Source organism: Engystomops pustulosus, chromosome 10, assembly GCF_040894005.1.
Source record: "Engystomops pustulosus chromosome 10, aEngPut4.maternal, whole genome shotgun sequence".
NCBI lineage: Eukaryota > Metazoa > Chordata > Amphibia > Anura > Leptodactylidae > Engystomops > Engystomops pustulosus.
In genome coordinates this window covers 53104407-53129051 of record NC_092420.1, presented here as the reverse complement: position 1 = coordinate 53129051, position 24645 = coordinate 53104407, and the positions used below count along the sequence as shown (strand labels likewise).

The window sequence follows — 24645 nt, the reverse complement described above, 5'->3', positions numbered from 1 at the left end:
AAATCAAGATTATTCTCCATTCCCCATTAGCTAAAATTGCATGAATACATTACCACACAACCAAACATGTAAAAATCAGACCAGGCAGAACACTGACCGTACCATCATACAGTTTGCCATGATGAGAAACCTAATGATTTCAAACAAGGTGGATTTTATCCACAGAAGATAAGGGGCATCAGCGTGGTCCTGGCCCCTACTTACCCCTTACAATCTACTGTACCAGACTAAGAAAGTTTATGGACATTCACTCTGCTTTCCCCACTTGGTTTCTTGTTCATTATCTCTGTAAAATCAGTACCATCATTTTGCCACGAGAGGCACCCACTGAGCACAGCACAGCAGGTTTCCAGCAGATAAAAAGATTAGAACTACCAGTTAATGCCAGGTTAGAATATTTACACAACAATCATTTAGTGCTTTAGTATATGGTCTAGATTTACCAGTAAGTGCAGAAGTCCAGCACAAACCTTGCTGTGCCAGTCCTTAGCCCCATGGATCCAAACTTTTTTTTTTTTTTTTTAAAGGCATAGCTTATAAAAATTAAAAAACAAAGAAAAAACGAACACACACATATATACATATACAAATTCAACTTTCCACACAGAAAGGCTGTGCACTACCTAGAAGGTAATTCTTACTCCGGTTTGCTGTATCACAGGAGATGTACAGCTGCAGAGTCCATACAGTTACATTGTTGTGGATGCCCCTCTAATATGAGAGAAGCTAGCCCATCCGTGTCATGTGACCATCAACATACAATGGCAGTGTTTGGTTTCGGGTTAATGAGGACTGAAGGGAAGTATAACACTGGAAGTGCCCACACACACAACGTATAAAAGGTGCCTGGCTGTACTTTACATGAGAGTATAAAAGTTACAGTACTATGAAAAAACCCTGATTATTATTTTTATCTCTATCCATAATGGACATAGTATTCCAGCTTCCTTCTAGCTCGAGTTTGGTCGCTTAAGGTGGGAGGATAAGGTCACCCTCTGTTCATCCATGCGCTTGGCCTGTGCACGCAGAATAAGACTGAAGAAGTCTTCATCCGGGACTGTGGGACCTTTTTTGGGTGGGGGAGGAGGAGCACAGCGTTGATCGTCTAACCGTGAGCCCTAAAATAAAAAAGGAACATCTTGGTATAAATATTTGCCTGCTCTGATCTTTAAGTTCTTTCACACTAGAACATTTCTAAATGGTGCTTTTTTTAGAGGTTTCCCAAAATAAATGAGGGGTTCTCTAGGAGCTTATAAATTTATTCAGTAGTGGCTAACCAGTAAGGCAGCCATGAGGTCCAGGTCCTGCAAGAAGTCACTTGGTGGAACCAAACACAAATGTATACTCCTGGTAAACTTTTACATAGTCACTACAGTAAGGCTCCAGGGAGGAGCTTCAGGGGTGAATGTACAAGCATTATATTTAGCTGCTTTCTCTTACTTGACATTTCACCAACATGTCGAAGAAATCGTCATCTGGTTCACGGTTCTCAGTGGCCATAAGGTGACCTAGGACGGAGTTGTTGTGCGGTTGGTTGATTCTCAGTCCAGGTAAATTGCTGAAGCTAGCTCTCTGATCATCCAACCTCCGGCTCTGGGAGCTGGCTATGAGATCCAGAAATTCATCTGTATGAGGGGATACTGCAGACGCAGATAAGGCTGGAAAGAAAAGGAATTACAATCAATGGGCAAAAAGGTTGAAGATATTTTATAAAATGAGATTCATTGTCTACACCAGAAACTTGGTTATTGAGATGTCTTGGTTTACTATAACATTACAGGGATGCGGAACAAGAAACATACATTTTCTCATGGACTTTGGAGGCGTTGATGTAGCTGTTGTCACACTTAGAATGTTTTTGCCTTGCAAACTGCATCTCTGATCGTCCATTCGATTGCTTTGAAATCGACTCAATAGATCGAAAAATCCTTCATCTCCAATGCTGTCCGGGATGGCAGATTTCTGAAAATAAGGATGCAGCCAGTTAATTCAACAAGGCAACAGTCTATTTTGTTGGGGATTTTAAAACTGTCAGTAAAGATGCAAATATAACACCATAATTTAACCTGATGTGTAATATACAGTGTAAAGAGTCTTACCTAACATTTGAAAAAATAAATACCACACTACAATTCCCATTAAGACTTGCACAGCGGGCTGTGTGTATTAGTGCGGTCTAGTCATTAAAGAAACACACTTGATATTACTATACCCTCAGTTTCATTTTGTTTTGCCTGGAAATCAATTTTTATTTAGACTTGTAGAAGAGAGTGAACACAGCATGCAATTTATATGTACAAAAATGCAAATGATACAAGACACCCCAGAATCCCTAACTACAAATGATATGCTACAGCACAGTTACACATGGAAACACTGATAAGTAAAGCAGGAGTACCCACCAGGGGATTCTGTGGAGTGTTGCTGCTTGGTAGTTCAGTATACACAGTAGCCAACCTCACATGCCAAAACCGCACTCCCTTCCACAGGCCACATCCTGCAACCATTGGCTTCTGTGTGTAGGAGCTAACAGTGCTGTCACCCTCTAGGTTTTTAGAAGTGGGATCTCTGAGCAGCCCGCCACCGACCAACTACTGATTCCTGGCCAATCACTTTTATGGAGGTTTGGTGTGCAATAAAAGTTAAATGAGTGATATCAGGAAGTGTTGGGACAACCTATTATATGTATGTACAGACGGTCCCCTAATTCAGAACACCCGACCCCTAGTTACAAACGGACCTCTGGTAATTGTTAATTTACTGTACTTTATCCCTAGGCTACAATAACCAGCTATAATAATAGTTATTAAAGGTGTCTGCAATGAAGCTTTATTGTTAATCCTGGTTCTTATGACAATCCAACATTTTAAAAATCTAATTGTCACAGAGACCAAAAAAAATGTGGCTAATTGTAAAATATCCAGTTCCGACTTACATACAAATTTAGCTTAAGAACAAACCTACAAAACCTATCTTCTATGTAACCCGGGGACTGCCTGTACATCTAAGTACAAAACCGTGTCCTGATACACCAGTTTTTATGACTGTGTGACATTTAGAGCTATGCTGCTAATAATACATCACAGTCAAGCCAAAGAGGTTGATCAGCATAAATCACTGAGCAATGTATACTCACACATATCTATGACATTTCGTGTACAATACAACATAAATGAGAAAAGCAAATATAATTTAGTATATTCTCCCAGTGAAATCTGATACAGTGAAATATAAAAAATGTATTTCCCATACACAACTATTTCTATAGAGTATTGTACCAAATGGTTCCCTACAAACTCTTATTTTTCTAATTACACATTGCATGTGACTATCCATTTTCCATTGTGAAATTATACATCGCACAAGGAATGCTGTAAATTATTACTGTATAATAATGTGATATAATAGTCAAGATGAAAGAGCTATCAGGGAGAGGAGAAGCATAGATCCCAGTCGCCTAGTAAAAATGGTATGTAACCACAGAGGAAGAAAGGGTAACATGGTAAACATTTCATTACAGGGGCACGGCAGCTTCACTACCACTACTTCGCCCACAAGTTGCTGGAGCTGCCGTGCCCCTGTAAATAAATAAACAACCATAAAGAAACAACTAAAAAGAAACCCTTACCCGCTGAGAGTTTGTCATTTTCCTGTTGGCATCTGAAGAGTTACTAGCGTCCTGCAGTACTTTGGACGCAGTGTTCTTAAACTTCTTGCCTTTAAGTCTATTGACAAACATAAGCTTAGCAGAAGGCTTAGAGAGAAGAGGTTTCTGCTTCACAAGGATCTCACTGTTCCAGTTCTGCACCTGAAGATAAATACACAGACAAAGTAAGTATCAATATAGCAGCAGCCACAGAAAGTCTAAGCGCGGGCAGAAGGGGAGAGTTCACAGGGGGTTGGTTATCTGCCATGTAATTGCTGGCAGCCAAGAAAGTGACCAGAGCTCAGTCACCCAGTACCAACTCCAGTTACATGACCGTGTAAAACAGAAGAGACGGCGCTGGAACCAGGGAACGCCATGGGGTGGGGGAGGCCGGCGATGGGGGAGGTTAAACTGGCCAACGTCTCCTGGCTTCCTGTTCTTAGTCCTGCAACGCCCTCATGCTAAAAGTCTTTACCCTCTACATCATGCAGGTTCCAAACAGCAGCAAATTATTTATATGTATTTGTGAAAATTATATACTCCTGCTTGGCTAAAAATACCTCCCAAAAATGGTAATTGGTTCGACCTATGAGCATTACAATTTTCTAAATAATGAAATCTTTTAAAAATTTGGCTTTTAAAATGGCGCTTCAAAGTAATGAACAAACCAAAGCAAACAAGCAAAGTGTTCCGGAGTTCATTGTCTTCTGCACAGTTCAGTCCACACTGTACAGTGATAAATTCTGCACAAGCCCAGAGAGCAGACAGACAAGACAAGTTCAGATCAGTCACCTTATCTGGTGTTAGCTTCACAAGTTCAAGGTTCTCCATACTGTGACGTCTGCTCAAACGTGGCCGCGCACCTGTAAGTGAATGCAAGAATGAATTCTCTACTTAACTCATACAACACAGAACATTACATACAAATAACAGGTGGGGAATATCTGTATAATTTATGAGGGTCTTTAACACTGTTGATTGAAATTATTTTTTCCCCAGCGTTTCCATTCTACTTACAGGGGAACCTGTCATCAGATTTTCACTAATAAACAGTGACATAGAACATAATTTTTTACCATAAAACATAACTTTTACTCAAAAACGCATGAAAATCGAACAATTTGCAAATACATAACCACAGTGCCAATAACAATTGGCTAAGTAAGTACCATACAGAAATAATGGGGCAGATTTATCAAGCTGTCTGAAAGTCAGAATATTTCTAGTTGCCCATGGCAACCAATCACAGCTCCCTTTAAAATATTCATGAGCACTGGTAAAATGAACGCTGAGCTGTGATTGGTTACCTTGGGCAACTAGAAATATTTTGACTTTCAGACAGCTTGATAAATCTGCCCCAATGAGTAATAAAGGAGCAGGATCTATTTGGGTGCTTGGTGCAGATCTGTCAGCTAGGGTGTAATAGGGTGAATATCTCTCCTGCATCCCTTAAACCATCATACGGACTGTGCACCAACCTCTGCCGTATACCCGTAGATCCTCACATTTGGTTAGATCTAAACATGCTTCTGTATGGTACATACTCAGCTAATTGTTAGTTGCACTATGTTTATGTATTTGTCTATTGCTCAATTATTATGCATTTTTGAGTAAAAGTTATGTTTTAATCTACAAATGCCACACCAAATATTTATTTGTCAGATTGGTTTTGGTGACTGCAGCCTATTCTTCCAGCATCCAAAATTTGGATTTGGAACAGTCAGATGGTTTTCTATTTGGTTGTGTGTAAGCCTACTTGGTACACTGCCAGAAGTAGCGAGTCACAAAGGGTGAGTTTTATTCATGTGAGTCACTATGTGGCTCGGCCCACATAATAATAATAATAATAATAATAATAATAATAATAATAATAATAATAATAATAATAATAATAATAATAATAATAATAATAATAATAATAATAATAATAATAATAATAATAATAATAATAATAATAATAATAATAATAATAATAATAATAATAATAATAATAATAATAATAATAATAATAATAATAATATTATTATTATTAATAATTCCTTTTATATAGTGCACACAGATTACGCAGCACTACACAGAGCTTTTCAAAATCGGTCCCTGTCCCCAATGGGGCTCGAAATCTAGCCAACCTACAAGTATGTATGTTTTTTGAGTGTGGGAGGAAACCAGAGAACCCAGAGGAAACCAACGCAAACAAGGAGAGAACATACAAACTCTTTGCTGAGGTTGACCCTGGGACCTGAACCCAGGTCCCCAGCGCTGCAAGGCTGTGATGATAACCACTAAGAGCATGACATCAGCCAAAGAGAGGGAAATGTCGGACACATGGAATGAGAAACAGAGTGACTTGCATGAATAACACATACCCCTTTCGATTCCTTCCGGCAGGGTGCCAGGTAGGCTTACATAGTAAATTTTCTGGGGATATGAGCTATGCACTTTTTAGCATAGTGCTATGGGAACCTGTCATTATGTTTGTTAGAGAAAATCTGGTGACAGGCTCCCTTTAAAATTTAAATAGATTTTCTCAGAGGATATGCTGTATGAAATACACAGGGACCAAGATCTCAAGTATGGTGGTCCCGAAGTCCCTTGTGTGAATGGAAAAATAGTGGCCATGTAAAGGTACTAGTACATTTACTGTATGTGAAAGATGCACACTCCACACAGGTGCACAAAGCAGGAGAAGTGTTGATGCAAATGGATCATTTCCCCCACTAACACTGAAATTAGGAAGCAGCCAGCCCTTAGTCTAAAGAATCAAAGACTAGTCATGTAACATGTTAAAGTGGTTTTCCCACAAACAAAAGTTAGGCAGTATCCACGGGATTTAGCCCAACTTGCTGATCAGCGGGGGTCTTCATGCTGAGACCCCCACAGATCACGAAAAGGAGGGGTCCGATGGGGTCCAACGTAGCTCCGTCAACCGCTCGAGCGCAGCTCTCGGCAATTTCTGTCAGCTCCATAGAGATTAATGGAGCAGAACCGTCATGTGCGGCCGTCTGCTCCATTAATCTGACGCAGCGCTGAGTGGTCAGACGGACCCCTCGTTTTCGTGATCTGTTGGGGTCTCATCACGGAGACCCCCACTGTTCAGCCCATGGATAGGGCCTAAGTTTTGTTCATGGGAAAACCCCTTTAACCTGGAGAACAATATATATATGAACTATGAAAGAAAATCTATTTTTTATATACTTACCAAGTAAACTGCTTTCTGAATCTGGTACCTCAGACAGCACTGAAGTGTTGGTGCTGTAGCTCAGTCCTAGCACCATCTGTAGGTCAGAGAGGTTCAGCTGTGCAGTCAGTTCCCCATTACGATCCCCCAACTGTGAAAAAGACATCAAGAATGATCATGCAATCTGTGAAATCACAGGGGGAGCCCCCTGCACCAGATTTACTCTTCCCCCTTTCCCCTGCGGAGAAAGTATTATTCTCTCCAATTGTTTTCACTTCTTCTTGCTCTATCCTACACAGACACGAGATAAGGACAGATAAGGAGCTGTTGTTAAAGTTTCTAACAACCGAACTCCTTATGAACAGTCACTGGATTGACCCGTCCCTTTACAGAGACTGATTATTAACCAAAATATTATTAGAGGAAGAACATAAGGTTTTGCCTGCTCTCCTTTATCAGTACACAGAGTACAGACTCCAGAACTGCGAGTCAGAAACTCTGATCACTGCAAGGAAGAAAGGAGAAAAAAAAATATAGGACACAGAAGCATTTCTCTTCAACAAAGTATATTACACGGTTTATTTTTTTAATTTCAGAAATCAATGGTGCAGATGATAGTAGTTTCCAATGGTATAAGTTTATATAATGCCATAAGGCTTATTTTAGGCTACTTTCCCAGTGCAGTTGTGGGATCATGCTGCCCTGTAAGAGCAGGATATGATAGAAGAAGACATGGAGCGCTTTGATTTAAAGGTTAAAAGGAAATATACCACATGGATGCAGTGCTTTAAAACCAAGTACACGTACATGCTGGCATGTGCCTCCTGAAACAGGATCCATTCTTATTTTTGCTTCTAGGAGCCTAGTTTTTGTAAAAATTGGCTTTTAAAATCATGCAGATGAGCTTCTGGGGCTCCTTGGCTACATCACAGAAGCTTCCATTTGCCTCCTCTGGTTGGGGATGGAGGAGGCGGGCAGAAAAGCTGAATGGCATAATTAGAAAGCGATGGAGTCAGAAGTGGTCTTTGATGTAGCCAGGAGCCCCAAGGCTTATTTTCAAAATTTCAAGACTTTTTTTTCTCAAAAACTAAGCTAATAGAAGAAAAGAAGAAGAGTGTATGGAGTTTCAGGACGGACACGCCAGCCTGCAAGTGTATCTTGGTTTAGAAGCACTGCACCCAGGTGGTAGATTTCCTTTAACAGGACAGTACTCTTTCTTGTTATTGGTCCCAGCAGTCGTAGTCCCAGAGTAATTGAACTTGGTGCAGCCCTTTTGAAGGCAATCAAATACATGGATTTAGTTAATCAATTATTTTTAGTGAAAAAGGCCTTTGAAAAATTAGCAAATCTGTGTACATCACAGATGCCCCTTCTGGCTCATAAAGTTGCTAATCATTCACGCTTCCATTTGGCTTATGGCTGCCTCCTCCTTCCCTGACAGAGTCCGTGACAGCAATAAGCAATTAACAGGTAAATGAAGAACAGTTACGGTTTCATGGGGCTTTACCCAGACGTGGCTTTACAACTATTCTTATGATCGTCATACCTCCAATGAGTGTGTTAGTGACTATATCTCTGTATTCGGTTATGCTTAAATACTAGAGATTTCTTTAGAGTTGAGTAACAAGTTTGGAACCTAATGACTCACAATAACAGAATTATTCCAATTGTACATATCTCTTGTGAATAGGTACTGTATTTTTAAACACTTACTCTACAATAATCTGGAGGGTACAAATATAAGACACGAAACAAATCTTCACACAATACGAATATAAACACTTCATTACCTCTCTTGAGATATCCAGATGCCTCTCGGCAAAGTGCACAGCTTGGTCATGGTTTCCTAAGGCAGTGTAAGCATTACCTAGACTCCAACACGCACGACCTTCTCCCACCCTATAATACAAAAATATCACTATAGTAAAACCACAAAAATCTTGGGAACAAACCTACTGTAATAAAATAAATTAACAAATGAATATCCATCGATGAATAGCGTAAATTGTTGCATAAGGACACCCGATTCCTGCCCAAGTAGCTGAATACACTGACAGGCAGCTTGATGGTTTATCTTTTAATGCTGCACATCAGGCCATCATTAACCCCTTACCGACATGTGACGTAATACTCTCCATAGCCGGTAAGTCTTTTCTGCATATGGCTTACCGGTAACACCTGCGGTCGGTGCTAGCATGGGCGCTGCCATCTTGCCGAAGATCGTCGTTCCCAGTGACGTTATCGGCGATCCGTCGCCATGACAGCCTCGGGTCTTCTGAAGACCAGAGGCGGTCTATAAAATCCAAGCCCACAAAATACGGCGCAAATGTGTTGTTTTCACCAATTTCACTGCATAAAATAAGCCATAACACAGCTCCGTACATGGGCATAGGCAGGAAGGGGTTAATAAGTCCCAAATTTCATTCAGTTTCATTCAGGTTTGCACTTGAAATTATTCTGTAATAACTCCTCATTCTTACTTCCTTACTTCCTGTATGACGTATTATTACTAACACTTATGAAGAAGCTTCTTCTGATGTGCAGGGACGCCTACATAGACCTACCCCTATAACCCACTGAAGCACACTATAAAGAAGAATAAAGTCAAGCTGTCACCTGTCATTAAGTTCCTTAGCAATGACAAGATGCTTGAGATGATAATCGATGGCCTTCTCATAGTCCTGAAGTAGAGTGTACGTATTGCCTAAGCTATAACAGCTCTGAGCTTCTACAGCCCTGTCCTTCAATTGCCGGGCCAGCTGAAGGGTTCGTCTGCAAAACAAAATAATGCATATTATTATGGGGAAGCAAAAATAACTTGATATTACACTGGCTTAGACACGGTGTAGGGAGACAAAAATAATATCTTACTTGTAATACTCTGCTGCCATTTCAAATTCACCCAAGAAGATAAAGGCATTTCCAAGATTACTGTAAGCTCTTCTTTCTGCCGATCTGTCGCCAAACTCCCTAGCAATCAATAGCCGCTGGATATAAGGAAAAGTGAAGATGTTATTAATGCTGCAAACCCATTAATGTGACTGCAATTAATAAAACAACATAACAACAGCACAAACCAATAAGGATATAAGGAAACTAATCAAGAAAAAAGTAAAAGAAACAAATCAAGACTGAAATGTGTGCTCAAATACTGTTGTCTTTCTGTATGTCTCAAAGCGGGGTTTTACACATACATAACCTTTCTTTACTATCAACAGGCCAGAAGAATGCAATTGGTTTAGATCCCAGTAGTGAAAGCAGAAATCTAAAGGATAGAGTCCCACATCCCCTTTTTGAATGGAGCAGTAGTTGTTCCTGACCTGCTCCCATTAGAATAGCAGAGTGCTGTACTATATGGGACTGGCATAGATAACAGAGAATATGGTCATACAAGACTACAACTTCATTTATATAGAGACAGACCAATGAGCAATAATCATTAGTATGATTATGGTCCTGCTATAATAACAGATGGTTTAAATTTCTACATGTACTGGAATTTGATTATTACTCGATAGCTCTGACAAATATGAAGTGTGTATACACTTATGTGTTTACTGTAAACTTATGTGTTTACTGTGGACTAATGTGTTCACTGTAAACTTTTGTGTTCACTGTAAACTTTTATGTCCACTGTAAACTTCTGTGTCCACTGTAAACTTCTGTGTCCACTGTAAACTTATGTGTTTTACTGTAAACTTATATGTTTACTGTAAACTTGTGTGTCTACTGCAAACTTATGTGTCTACTGTAAACTTATGTGTTTACTGCAAACTTATGTGTTTACTGCAAACTTATGTGCCCACTGTAAACTTATGTGTTTACTGTAAACTTATGTGTTTACTGTAAATATCAGATAAAACAACGTTACACAAAAATCAATTGAACTTGCATGCATGAAAAAATATATTAAAATGTCCAAAAAAATTTTTGTCAATCCTAAGAAAACAGAAGGCAAAAGACAAAAAACAATAATCAATAAACAATAAATGTCCAAAGTTGTGAGTCCTAAAAAGTAAAAAGTAAAAAGTAAAAGTCCAGAATCAAAAACGGAATTCAGCTTTGTATAGTAGATTGATATCCAGGAGGTTTTGCTATTTAAACAGGATGCAGGGCCCTACACCTGTAAAGACTCATATATATTTTCGCCTTTTTACGAGATTTAAAATAGAAGTATAGACACTCACGGTTGGTTGGCAACAATGGTTCTGATTGTCCTTAGAATTATGTTGCTGCTCTCGATGTGCCGGGGTGGAGAAAAAACAATCCAGATATCCACATATGTTGTGGTTAGCGGCCTTCCACATGTAGTGGAGTCTGTGGACGCCGTTTGGAAGCGTGGTCTCAAGGCGTTGCGGGATGTCAGTCCACACGCATCCGCTAGACTGAATGGATCCTCCTAATCCAGATCGAGCGACTAAACTGTGTCGCAAATAGTGCGACTGTAATGTGTCGCAGATGGTGCCGTGCTACTCACTGGGTGCGGTCGTGCTCGTCAATGGATGTAGTCTTTCAAGTTGAGGCTCCAAGTGGTGCACTTTAGTTTGTAAACTTTCTCAAGTGAGTGTCTTTTCTTTTCTTTTGTAGGTGATATTGTTATTGCAAATGAGTCATAAAATCAGTAGCTAGACGCGTTTCGAAGCGTGATGCTTCTTCCTCAGTAGCTCTATATTTAAAACCTCCATGTTGGAACACTTCCTTAAATACCCCTTCCGGGCTCAAGAATTATCCGGTTTGGATTTTTCCGGATTGGGTTAAATTACAAAAACCTGACCTGGATCAATCTACTTTGATGTGTTTCAATTCTTTTTCGGATAATGCTGCATTGTTTCAATACATTAATTGAAAAAACCATAAATCATAGACTAAAATTGTAAATATTCATGTTGGACAGACATATTAAATGAAAATGTAACAAAAAATATACACAGAATAATGTACAGACACTAATGTAATAGTGTAAAATGGGAGTTTTTTTTGGGGAAGAGGATTTTGTAACGATATTACCCAAGTTTCTATTTTGTCGACTAATCGACATAATCTTGTGTCCATAGTTTCAAAATATATGGAAGACACCATTCTCTGTAGGGTATTTTTGTATATATATGTTTTTTGTGCACATGGTTCAGTACAAAAGATACTTATAGATAATGACCAATATATGTATATATATGAAAAACGGTTGGGGGATTTTCATGGGTTTCATAATGGGTGGGGGAAGCTGGAAGGGGCCACATGTGCTGGTATACAGCCCGACTAATGTTGCCTGCGTTACGGCTGCCTCCATCCAATTTATAAAAAACCAAATATTTCGAGTTCTGCATTGAGACCCTTTGGTGCCATCGTGTCGAAGGTGAAAATGAATCTTGATTCCATTCTGGACATTTTAGCGATGTAATCTCCACCCCTCCAGTCTTTTTTTACTGATTGTATCGCACAGAATTTTAATTGTGTTGTATCCATGTTGTGGGCTGTTTTGAAGTGTTTTGACAGAGTATGGGTTTCTAAACCTTTCTTAATATTCCTTAAATGTTCAGCGATTCTCTCTTTTAGGGGTCTGATCGTCCTTCCAATATACTGTTTTTGACAGGGGCACATTATCATGTAAATTACTCCACTACTGTTGCAAGTGAGGAGTTCATTAATGTTATGTGTTGATTCATTGCTAGATGAAGTGACCTTTTGAGTGCGTTTCGTAAAAGTGGTTTTCTTACAACAAACACAATCTCCGCATCTAAAAAAGCCTTTTAAATTCAGCCAGGTTTTATTTAAGGTTTTTGATTTGGTCTTGATAGAGGGAGCTATTTGAGAGCCTAAGTTGGGAGCTTTAGTGTAAATAATGGGTGGTTTCTCCGGTAAAAGTGTGTGGAGTGTTCTATCATTCTTCAAAATGTCCCAATGTTGGGTAATGATTTTCTGTAGTTTTTTGTATTGTGTGTTATATGGAAAAATAATTTTACTTTGATTCTCTCGTGCGGTATCTAGTGAAGTTTCTTGTGAAAGTGGAATTTTTTCTTTGATCAAATCCTCTCTTTTTAATTGTCTCGCTTTTGTTAAAGCAGAGGATAGTGTTGTAGTGGTGTAATTCTTTTCTTGAAACTGTACTGTTAATTGGTTAGCTTCTTCCTCAAATTTTTCAGTGGTCGTACAATTTCTCCTTAAGCGTCGATATTGACCAAAAGGTACATTTTCAAGCCATCTAGGAAGATGGCAACTATGTTTAGATATATAACTGTTTTTGGATGTTGGTTTTATGTATGTGCTGCATTCTAACTTGTTATCCACTATATCAATTTGCAAATCTAGAAACTCTACCTTTGTTTTGCTTATATTAGGTGAAAATTTCAAATTATATGTGTTTGTGTTCAATGTTGAAATGAAATCATATAACTCTGTCTCACTTCTGTCCCAAATCAGGATGATGTCATCTATATACCGATGCCAGAGCACCAGGCCGTCGCCAAGCCTGCAATCTATAACTTGCTCCTCCCAATAAGCCATGAACAGATTAGCAAAGCTTGGCGCGAACCTGGTGCCCATGGCCGTACCGGATACCTGTAAATAAAAATCCCCTTCAAAGTAAAAATAATTATGTTCTAAGATAAATCGGATACAATCCAATAGAAAATTGATTTGTTCGTCTTTTAGGGAAACTGTTTTTCTCAAATGGTGTTCCACCGCTTCAACACCTAAGTCATGTTTGATGCATGTGTATAAAGAACTTACATCTAATGTTGCGATGGTCCAATTTTGTTTCCACTCTAAATTTTCTAATATCCTTATGATTTGAGTGGTGTCTTTCAGGTAGCTTCTTGTTTTTTTCACATATGCTTGGAGGAAATGATCTATATATTGAGAGAGATTTGCTGTTAGGGATCCTATGCCTGAAACTATAGGTCTTCCAGGGGGTTTGGACGTGTCTTTATGAATTTTAGGCAAACAATAAAAAATGGGTATTCTGTAGTGTTTGTGTAAAATATAATTATGTTCTTTTTCTGTTATTACTTGTGCTGATAGAGCTTTGTCGACAAGAATGTTTAATTGTTCTGTATAGGAGTCAGTGGGGTCGCATAAAAGTTTATGATATGTGTCCGTGTCTCTCAATTGTCGTAGACATTCAATGTTGTAGTCAGAGGTGTCTTGCAACACAATCCCCCCCCCTTTATCTGCTGGACGTATGGTTAAATCATTATTTTTCTGTAACATTTTTAATGAATGTTGTTCTGATTTAGTTAAGTTTGAATATTTATTTGTTTGTTTCAGCTTGTTGACATCTTTCTTGCAGGATATTTTAAAGGATGTCATTTCTTTGCTCATTTCTTGCCGTGGGAAAAATTTTGATTTCGGTTTTAGATTAGTGTATTGGTGTAGCCCTAAACTTGTAGTGGTCTTCTCTAATGGATTTTTTAAAAAATATTTCTTTAAGCATAAATTCCTCATATATTTCTCTATGCCTACATATATTTCAAATTTATCCAAAGGGTGGCTAGGTGCAAATTTTAATCCTTTGTTTAACAGACTGACGTGATTTTTGGTGAGTGATATTTTACTTAAATTGAAAATTCCTAATGTGTCCAGTTCACCATTTGTTATAACTTCCCTACTTTTGTCTTCGGAGTGGTGTCTATTTCCGTGTCCTCTTCTAATCCTCTTTTTCTTGTGTGATGTCCTAGATGTATTTTCTGTGCTGAAACGGGTGAACTTTGTGTTGCTTGTGCATATGTCTGTGGTCTGCTGTGTGTGTGATCCCTGGTTTGTCGGTGGGTCCTCATTTCGTTGTGCTCTGTCCATGTTTTGGGTGTATACCTTTGTGAGTGTTGGTGCAATTGTTCGTGGTTTGGTTGTTGGTAATTTGGAGATTGTCTGTAGTTCGACTGTTGGTGGTTGGGGTTGTAGTATGATCGTTGGTGTGTGTGTGTATGATATTTCTTCTTGCTGTAATCCGTGGTGTGATGGGGTTTCCATGGGGAGAGTTCCTCCCTTTGTTTTTGAAAAGGGGAACTCAAGTTTTGTAATGGTAAGTATCTATTTTGTAAATCAATAGATTGTGTGTTCGGATTGTACCCTTCCTGCCGTCTTGGTCTGATCGTTTTTTCTTGATGTTGGGTAGAACTTGATCTCGAAAAATTCTGTATCTTATTTTGATTCCATTTGAATTTTTTGATTTTCTTCTCTATGATTTCCTTTTCTACTCTTTCCAATTTGTTACAAATGTATTTTTGTCTATTTATAGATGCTTCATTTTCCTCAAAGGATTCTATTTGCCTCTTTTTCTCTAATATCATTGTTTCCAATCCCTCTAGCATTTGTATTCTACGTCTAATGATAAGTCCAATGATTTCTTTTGACTGACTCAATAGTAAAGTGTCCCACTCTATGTTGAATGTATCATCTTGTAAGTCCTCTGCTGGTGCTTTATGTATTCGTAATCCTTGGGGAATTATATTGTGTTCGATATATTGGCGTAATGTCTTTATTTCCCATTGTTGTTTTAACTGTTTAATCAAAAGTCTTTCTAAATCGTTAAATGTTTCTCTGACCTGTTGGTCATTTTGTGTACATTCCGTTTGTGTCCCATGTATACCCTGGTCAATGGAAAATTTATACTCGTTAATTGATTTCTTCTTATCATCTAAAAATTTCCATAGTGACATATTGGTTTTAGATGGATTCAATTCCGAAAACAGAAATCAATAGTGCTTAACACTAATAGGTGTTATCAAAAAATGGTTTCTAATACAGTGGGTTTAGTGGCACTTACTGATCTCTGTCACACCGACTTGGGTGCAACCACAAAGGGTCTTAACACCAAAAAGAGCCCCAATAAGAAAATTCGAAAAAGTTTTTTGTGTATGTGGGCACGCTCAAAAACGGTTTCGGAAGTGAATCACAATATTTAATACCACATTCAAAGTATAAATAAAATAGATAAAAACATTCACAATGGTCTTGATATAATAACAGATGGTTTAAATTTCTACATGTACTGGAATTTGATTATTACTCGATAGCTCTGACAAATATGAAGTGTGTATACACTTATGTGTTTACTGTAAACTTATGTGTTCACTGTAAACTTTTATGTCCACTGTAAACTTTTATGTCCACTGTAAACTTCTGTGTCCACTGTAAACTTCTGTGTCCACTGTAAACTTATGTGTTTTACTGTAAACTTATATGTTTACTGTAAACTTGTGTGTCTACTGCAAACTTATGTGTCTACTGTAAACTTATGTGTTTACTGCAAACTTATGTGTTTACTGCAAACTTATGTGCCCACTGTAAACTTATGTGTTTACTGTAAACTTATGTGTTTACTGTAAATATCAGATAAAACAACGTTACACAAAAATCAATTGAACTTGCATGCATGAAAAAATATATTAAAATGTCCAAAAAAATTTTTGTCAATCCTAAGAAAACAGAAGGCAAAAGACAAAAAACAATAATCAATAAACAATAAATGTCCAAAGTTGTGAGTCCTAAAAAGTAAAAAGTAAAAAGTAAAAGTCCAGAATCAAAAACGGAATTCAGCTTTGTATAGTAGATTGATATCCAGGAGGTTTTGCTATTTAAACAGGATGCAGGGCCCTACACCTGTAAAGACTCATATATATTTTCGCCTTTTTACGAGATTTAAAATAGAAGTATAGACACTCACGGTTGGTTGGCAACAATGGTTCTGATTGTCCTTAGAATTATGTTGCTGCTCTCGATGTGCCGGGGTGGAGAAAAAACAATCCAGATATCCACATATGTTGTGGTTAGCGGCCTTCCACATGTAGTGGAGTCTGTGGACGCCGTTTGGAAGCGTGGTCTCAAGGCGTTGCGGGATGTCAGTCCACACGCATCCGCTAGACTGAATGGATCCTCCTCCTCCTAATCCAGATCGAGCGACTAAACTGTGTCGCAAATAGTGCGACTGTAATGTGTCGCAGATGGTGCCGTGCTACTCACTGGGTGCGGTCGTGCTCGTCAATGGATGTAGTCTTTCAAGTTGAGGCTCCAAGTGGTGCACTTTAGTTTGTAAACTTTCTCAAGTGAGTGTCTTTTCTTTTCTTTTGTAGGTGATATTGTTATTGCAAATGAGTCATAAAATCAGTAGCTAGACGCGTTTCGAAGCGTGATGCTTCTTCCTCAGTAGCTCTATATTTAAAACCTCCATGTTGGAACACTTCCTTAAATACCCCTTCCGGGCTCAAGAATTATCCGGTTTGGATTTTTCCGGATTGGGTTAAATTACAAAAACCTGACCTGGATCAATCTACTTTGATGTGTTTCAATTCTTTTTCGGATAATGCTGCATTGTTTCAATACATTAATTGAAAAAACCATAAATCATAGACTAAAATTGTAAATATTCCTGTTTAAATAGCAAAACCTCCTGGATATCAATCTACTATACAAAGCTGAATTCCGTTTTTGATTCTGGACTTTTACTTTTTACTTTTTACTTTTTAGGACTCACAACTTTGGACATTTATTGTTTATTGATTATTGTTTTTTGTCTTTTGCCTTCTGTTTTCTTAGGATTGACAAAAATTTTTTTGGACATTTTAATATATTTTTTCATGCATGCAAGTTCAATTGATTTTTGTGTAACGTTGTTTTATCTGATATTTACAGTAAACACATAAGTTTACAGTAAACACATAAGTTTACAGTGGGCACATAAGTTTGCAGTAAACACATAAGTTTGCAGTAAACACATAAGTTTACAGTAGACACATAAGTTTGCAGTAGACACACAAGTTTACAGTAAACATATAAGTTTACAGTAAAACACATAAGTTTACAGTGGACACAGAAGTTTACAGTGGACACAGAAGTTTACAGTGGACATAAAAGTTTACAGTGAACACAAAAGTTTACAGTGAACACATTAGTCCACAGTAAACACATAAGTTTACAGTAAACACATAAGTGTATACACACTTCATATTTGTCAGAGCTATCGAGTAATAATCAAATTCCAGTACATGTAGAAATTTAAACCATCTGTTATTATATCAAGACCATTGTGAATGTTTTTATCTATTTTATTTATACTTTGAATGTGGTATTAAATATTGTGATTCACTTCCGAAACCGTTTTTGAGCGTGCCCACATACACAAAAAACTTTTTCGAATTTTCTTATTGGGGCTCTTTTTGGTGTTAAGACCCTTTGTGGTTGCACCCAAGTCGGTGTGACAGAGACCAGTAAGTGCCACTAAACCCACTGTATTAGAAACCATTTTTTGATAACACCTATTAGTGTTAAGCACTATTGATTTCTGTTTTCGGAATTGAATCCATCTAAAACCAATATGTCACTATGGAAATTTTTAGATGATAAGAAGAAATCAATTAACGAGTATAAATTTTCCATTGACCAGGGTATACATGGGACACAAACGGAATGTACACAAAATGACCAACAGGTCAGAGAAACATTTAACGATTTAGAAAGACTTTTGATTAAACAGTTAAAACAACAATGGGAAATAAAGACATTACGCCAATATATCGAACACAATATAATTCCCCAAGGATTACGAATACATAAAGCACCAGCAGAGGACTTACAAGATGATACATTCAACATAGAGTGGGACACTTTACTATTGAGTCAGTCAAAAGAAATCATTGGACTTATCATTAGACGTAGAATACAAATGCTAGAGGGATTGGAAACAATGATATTAGAGAAAAAGAGGCAAATAGAATCCTTTGAGGAAAATGAAGCATCTATAAATAGACAAAAATACATTTGTAACAAATTGGAAAGAGTAGAAAAGGAAATCATAGAGAAGAAAATCAAAAAATTCAAATGGAATCAAAATAAGATACAGAATTTTTCGAGATCAAGTTCTACCCAACATCAAGAAAAAACGATCAGACCAAGACGGCAGGAAGGGTACAATCCGAACACACAATCTATTGATTTACAAAATAGATACTTACCATTACAAAACTTGAGTTCCCCTTTTCAAAAACAAAGGGAGGAACTCTCCCCATGGAAACCCCATCACACCACGGATTACAGCAAGAAGAAATATCATACACACACACACCAACGATCATACTACAACCCCAACCACCAACAGTCGAACTACAGACAATCTCCAAATTACCAACAACCAAATCACGAACAATTGCACCAACACTCACAAAGGTATACACCCAAAACATGGACAGAGCACAACGAAATGAGGAACCACCGACAAACCAGGGATCACACACACAGCAGACCACAGACATATGCACAAGCAACACAAAGTTCACCCGTTTCAGCACAGAAAATACATCTAGGACATCACACAAGAAAAAGAGGATTAGAAGAGGACACGGAAATAGACACCACTCCGAAGACAAAAGTAGGGAAGTTATAACAAATGGTGAACTGGACACATTAGGAATTTTCAATTTAAGTAAAATATCACTCACCAAAAATCACGTCAGTCTGTTAAACAAAGGATTAAAATTTGCACCTAGCCACCCTTTGGATAAATTTGAAATATATGTAGGCATAGAGAAATATATGAGGAATTTATGCTTAAAGAAATATTTTTTAAAAAATCCATTAGAGAAGACCACTACAAGTTTAGGGCTACACCAATACACTAATCTAAAACCGAAATCAAAATTTTTCCCACGGCAAGAAATGAGCAAAGAAATGACATCCTTTAAAATATCCTGCAAGAAAGATGTCAACAAGCTGAAACAAACAAATAAATATTCAAACTTAACTAAATCAGAACAACATTCATTAAAAATGTTACAGAAAAATAATGATTTAACCATACGTCCAGCAGATAAAGGGGGGGGGATTGTGTTGCAAGACACCTCTGACTACAACATTGAATGTCTACGACAATTGAGAGACACGGACACATATCATAAACTTTTATGCGACCCCACTGACTCCTATACAGAACAATTAAACATTCTTGTCGACAAAGCTCTATCAGCACAAGTAATAACAGAAAAAGAACATAATTATATTTTACACAAACACTACAGAATACCCATTTTTTATTGTTTGCCTAAAATTCATAAAGACACGTCCAAACCCCCTGGAAGACCTATAGTTTCAGGCATAGGATCCCTAACAGCAAATCTCTCTCAATATATAGATCATTTCCTCCAAGCATATGTGAAAAAAACAAGAAGCTACCTGAAAGACACCACTCAAATCATAAGGATATTAGAAAATTTAGAGTGGAAACAAAATTGGACCATCGCAACATTAGATGTAAGTTCTTTATACACATGCATCAAACATGACTTAGGTGTTGAAGCGGTGGAACACCATTTGAGAAAAACAGTTTCCCTAAAAGACGAACAAATCAATTTTCTATTGGATTGTATCCGATTTATCTTAGAACATAATTATTTTTACTTTGAAGGGGATTTTTATTTACAGGTATCCGGTACGGCCATGGGCACCAGGTTCGCGCCAAGCTTTGCTAATCTGTTCATGGCTTATTGGGAGGAGCAAGTTATAGATTGCAGGCTTGGCGACGGCCTGGTGCTCTGGCATCGGTATATAGATGACATCATCCTGATTTGGGACAGAAGTGAGACAGAGTTATATGATTTCATTTCAACATTGAACACAAACACATATAATTTGAAATTTTCACCTAATATAAGCAAAACAAAGGTAGAGTTTCTAGATTTGCAAATTGATATAGTGGATAACAAGTTAGAATGCAGCACATACATAAAACCAACATCCAAAAACAGTTATATATCTAAACATAGTTGCCATCTTCCTAGATGGCTTGAAAATGTACCTTTTGGTCAATATCGACGCTTAAGGAGAAATTGTACGACCACTGAAAAATTTGAGGAAGAAGCTAACCAATTAACAGTACAGTTTCAAGAAAAGAATTACACCACTACAACACTATCCTCTGCTTTAACAAAAGCGAGACAATTAAAAAGAGAGGATTTGATCAAAGAAAAAATTCCACTTTCACAAGAAACTTCACTAGATACCGCACGAGAGAATCAAAGTAAAATTATTTTTCCATATAACACACAATACAAAAAACTACAGAAAATCATTACCCAACATTGGGACATTTTGAAGAATGATAGAACACTCCACACACTTTTACCGGAGAAACCACCCATTATTTACACTAAAGCTCCCAACTTAGGCTCTCAAATAGCTCCCTCTATCAAGACCAAATCAAAAACCTTAAATAAAACCTGGCTGAATTTAAAAGGCTTTTTTAGATGCGGAGATTGTGTTTGTTGTAAGAAAACCACTTTTACGAAACGCACTCAAAAGGTCACTTCATCTAGCAATGAATCAACACATAACATTAATGAACTCCTCACTTGCAACAGTAGTGGAGTAATTTACATGATAATGTGCCCCTGTCAAAAACAGTATATTGGAAGGACGATCAGACCCCTAAAAGAGAGAATCGCTGAACATTTAAGGAATATTAAGAAAGGTTTAGAAACCCATACTCTGTCAAAACACTTCAAAACAGCCCACAACATGGATACAACACAATTAAAATTCTGTGCGATACAATCAGTAAAAAAAGACTGGAGGGGTGGAGATTACATCGCTAAAATGTCCAGAATGGAATCAAGATTCATTTTCACCTTCGACACGATGGCACCAAAGGGTCTCAATGCAGAACTCGAAATATTTGGTTTTTTATAAATTGGATGGAGGCAGCCGTAACGCAGGCAACATTAGTCGGGCTGTATACCAGCACATGTGGCCCCTTCCAGCTTCCCCCACCCATTATGAAACCCATGAAAATCCCCCAACCGTTTTTCATATATATACATATATTGGTCATTATCTATAAGTATCTTTTGTACTGAACCATGTGCACAAAAAACATATATATACAAAAATACCCTACAGAGAATGGTGTCTTCCATATATTTTGAAACTATGGACACAAGATTATGTCGATTAGTCGACAAAATAGAAACTTGGGTAATATCGTTACAAAATCCTCTTCCCCAAAAAAAACTCCCATTTTACACTATTACATTAGTGTCTGTACATTATTCTGTGTATATTTTTTGTTACATTTTCATTTAATATGTCTGTCCAACATGAATATTTACAATTTTAGTCTATGATTTATGGTTTTTTCAATTAATGTATTGAAACAATGCAGCATTATCCGAAAAAGAATTGAAACACATCAAAGTAGATTGATCCAGGTCAGGTTTTTGTAATTTAACCCAATCCGGAAAAATCCAAACCGGATAATTCTTGAGCCCGGAAGGGGTATTTAAGGAAGTGTTCCAACATGGAGGTTTTAAATATAGAGCTACTGAGGAAGAAGCATCACGCTTCGAAACGCGTCTAGCTACTGATTTTATGACTCATTTGCAATAACAATATCACCTACAAAAGAAAAGAAAAGACACTCACTTGAGAAAGTTTACAAACTAAAGTGCACCACTTGGAGCCTCAACTTGAAAGACTACATCCATTGACGAGCACGACCGCACCCAGTGAGTAGCACGGCACCATCTGCGACACATTACAGTCGCACTATTTGCGACACAGTTTAGTCGCTCGATCTGGATTAGGAGGAGGAGGATCCATTCAGTCTAGCGGATGCGTGTGGACTGACATCCCGCAACGCCTTGAGACCACGCTTCCAAACGGCGTCCACAGACTCCACTACATGTGGAAGGCCGCTAACCACAACATATGTGGATATCTGGATTGTTTTTTCTCCACCCCGGCACATCGAGAGCAGCAACATAATTCTAAGGACAATCAGAACCATTGTTGCCAACCAACCGTGAGTGTCTATACTTCTATTTTAAATCTCGTAAAAAGGCGAAAATATATATGAGTCTTTACAGGTGTAGGGCCCTGCATCCTGTTTAAATAGCAAAACCTCCTGGATATCAATCTACTATACAAAGCTGAATTCCGTTTTTGATTCTGGACTTTTACTTTTTACTTTTTACTTTTTACTTTTTAGGACTCACAACTTTGGACATTTATTGTTTATTGATTATTGTTTTTTGTCTTTTGCCTTCTGTTTTCTTAGGATTGACAAAAATTTTTTTGGACATTTTAATATATTTTTTCATGCATGCAAGTTCAATTGATTTTTGTGTAACGTTGTTTTATCTGATATTTACAGTAAACACATAAGTTTACAGTAAACACATAAGTTTACAGTGGGCACATAAGTTTGCAGTAAACACATAAGTTTGCAGTAAACACATAAGTTTACAGTAGACACATAAGTTTGCAGTAGACACACAAGTTTACAGTAAACATATAAGTTTACAGTAAAACACATAAGTTTACAGTGGACACAGAAGTTTACAGTGGACACAGAAGTTTACAGTGGACATAAAAGTTTACAGTGAACACAAAAGTTTACAGTGAACACATTAGTCCACAGTAAACACATAAGTTTACAGTAAACACATAAGTGTATACACACTTCATATTTGTCAGAGCTATCGAGTAATAATCAAATTCCAGTACATGTAGAAATTTAAACCATCTGTTATTATATCAAGACCATTGTGAATGTTTTTATCTATTTTATTTATACTTTGAATGTGGTATTAAATATTGTGATTCACTTCCGAAACCGTTTTTGAGCGTGCCCACATACACAAAAAACTTTTTCGAATTTTCTTATTGGGGCTCTTTTTGGTGTTAAGACCCTTTGTGGTTGCACCCAAGTCGGTGTGACAGAGATCAGTAAGTGCCACTAAACCCACTGTATTAGAAACCATGATTATGGTCCTAGCAAAGGTTTTCTCCTTGCCCACACTGGATGCTATTTTTCTCAATAGAGATGGAGACGCACACTGTTTGACATTGTGTCACAGCTCGCTTCAACACTATTTGTTCGTTAATTCACATTTCCATGACAAGTGAGAAAGAACAAGTATAAGAGATGTTGAAGATTGTCCTGTTCATCACAGTGAAAGTTTCAGAAAACCTTGAATGGATTTTAATGATAGTGATAGTGATAGTAATGGCTGAAGTAAGTTTCCCAATAGCCATAGAAGTAGACAGGACCTGACATTCGTAATAGCCTACCTGCTCATGGGACATGACAGCTTTTCGGAAATTTCCAAGCAAATAGTGAGTGTTTCCCAGGTTCCCATAAGCACGTCCTTGAGCGGCTCTGTCACTGAGCTCTGTGACAATTACCAAGTTTGCCCTGTTCATAGAGAAAACAAATCATCATTATTATTTTTACATAATCCTCCAAAATGGATGTGTAATGTTTACACTGTGTGAATCATAGTCTGTAAGACTACGGTGTACAGGCGGTCCCCTACTTAAGGACACCCGACTTACAGACAACCCATAGTTACAGACGGACCCCTCTGCCCACTGTGACCTCTGGTGAAGCTCTCTGGATGCTTTACTATAGTCCCAGACTGCAATGATCAGCTGTAAGGTGTCTGTAATGAAGCTTTATTGATAATTCTTGGTCCAATTACACCAAAAATTTTGAAACTCCAATTGTCACTGGGGCAAAAGAAAAAAAATTGTCTAGAACTTCAATTATAAAATATACAGTTTCGACTTACATACAAATTCAACTTAAGAACAAACCTCCAGACCCTATCTTGTATGTAACCCGGGGACTGCCTGTATATCATCAGTTTATCTGGCCCAAAGTATAGACAGATTAAAGAAGCATTTCTACCTCATAAATTAAAAGCAAATTCTTAGGATATACCATTACTTTATTATTGGTTAAAGTCAAACCTCTGGAATTTAAGAAAGAAGGAGCCACAGTGTTGGTGTAGCGTTTGCAACATCCATCAGAACATGAAATGTTTGAGGCCTAATATTA

The 24645-nt window shown here is 37.7% G+C and overlaps 2 protein-coding genes across 8 annotated transcripts in view; one reads left to right on the top strand and one right to left on the bottom strand.

Moving 5' to 3' along the window:
• Positions 1 to 429: 429 nt before the first annotated feature.
• Positions 430 to 24645, bottom strand: part of GPSM2 (G protein signaling modulator 2) — a 38530-nt gene continuing 14314 nt past the window's right edge. For all 7 annotated transcript variants that reach the window (XM_072128501.1, XM_072128505.1, XM_072128502.1 and 4 more), the window contains 10 exons: positions 23877 to 24000; positions 9696 to 9811; positions 9441 to 9596; positions 8615 to 8723; positions 6846 to 6975; positions 4439 to 4509; positions 3629 to 3808; positions 1803 to 1962; positions 1441 to 1658; positions 430 to 1118 (listed from right to left, as the gene is read on the bottom strand). In XM_072128501.1, the coding sequence (XP_071984602.1) occupies positions 951 to 1118; positions 1441 to 1658; positions 1803 to 1962; positions 3629 to 3808; positions 4439 to 4509; positions 6846 to 6975; positions 8615 to 8723; positions 9441 to 9596; positions 9696 to 9811; positions 23877 to 24000 (1432 nt within the window). In that variant the 3' untranslated portion in view covers positions 430 to 950. The remainder of the gene's footprint in view (positions 1119 to 1440; positions 1659 to 1802; positions 1963 to 3628; positions 3809 to 4438; positions 4510 to 6845; positions 6976 to 8614; positions 8724 to 9440; positions 9597 to 9695; positions 9812 to 23876; positions 24001 to 24645) is intronic.
• The window catches only part of AKNAD1 (AKNA domain containing 1), a 60138-nt gene continuing 57187 nt past the window's right edge, over positions 21695 to 24645 (top strand). The window contains exon 1 of the mRNA XM_072128499.1: positions 21695 to 22605. The gene's annotated coding sequence lies outside the window, so the exon portion shown is untranslated. The remainder of the gene's footprint in view (positions 22606 to 24645) is intronic.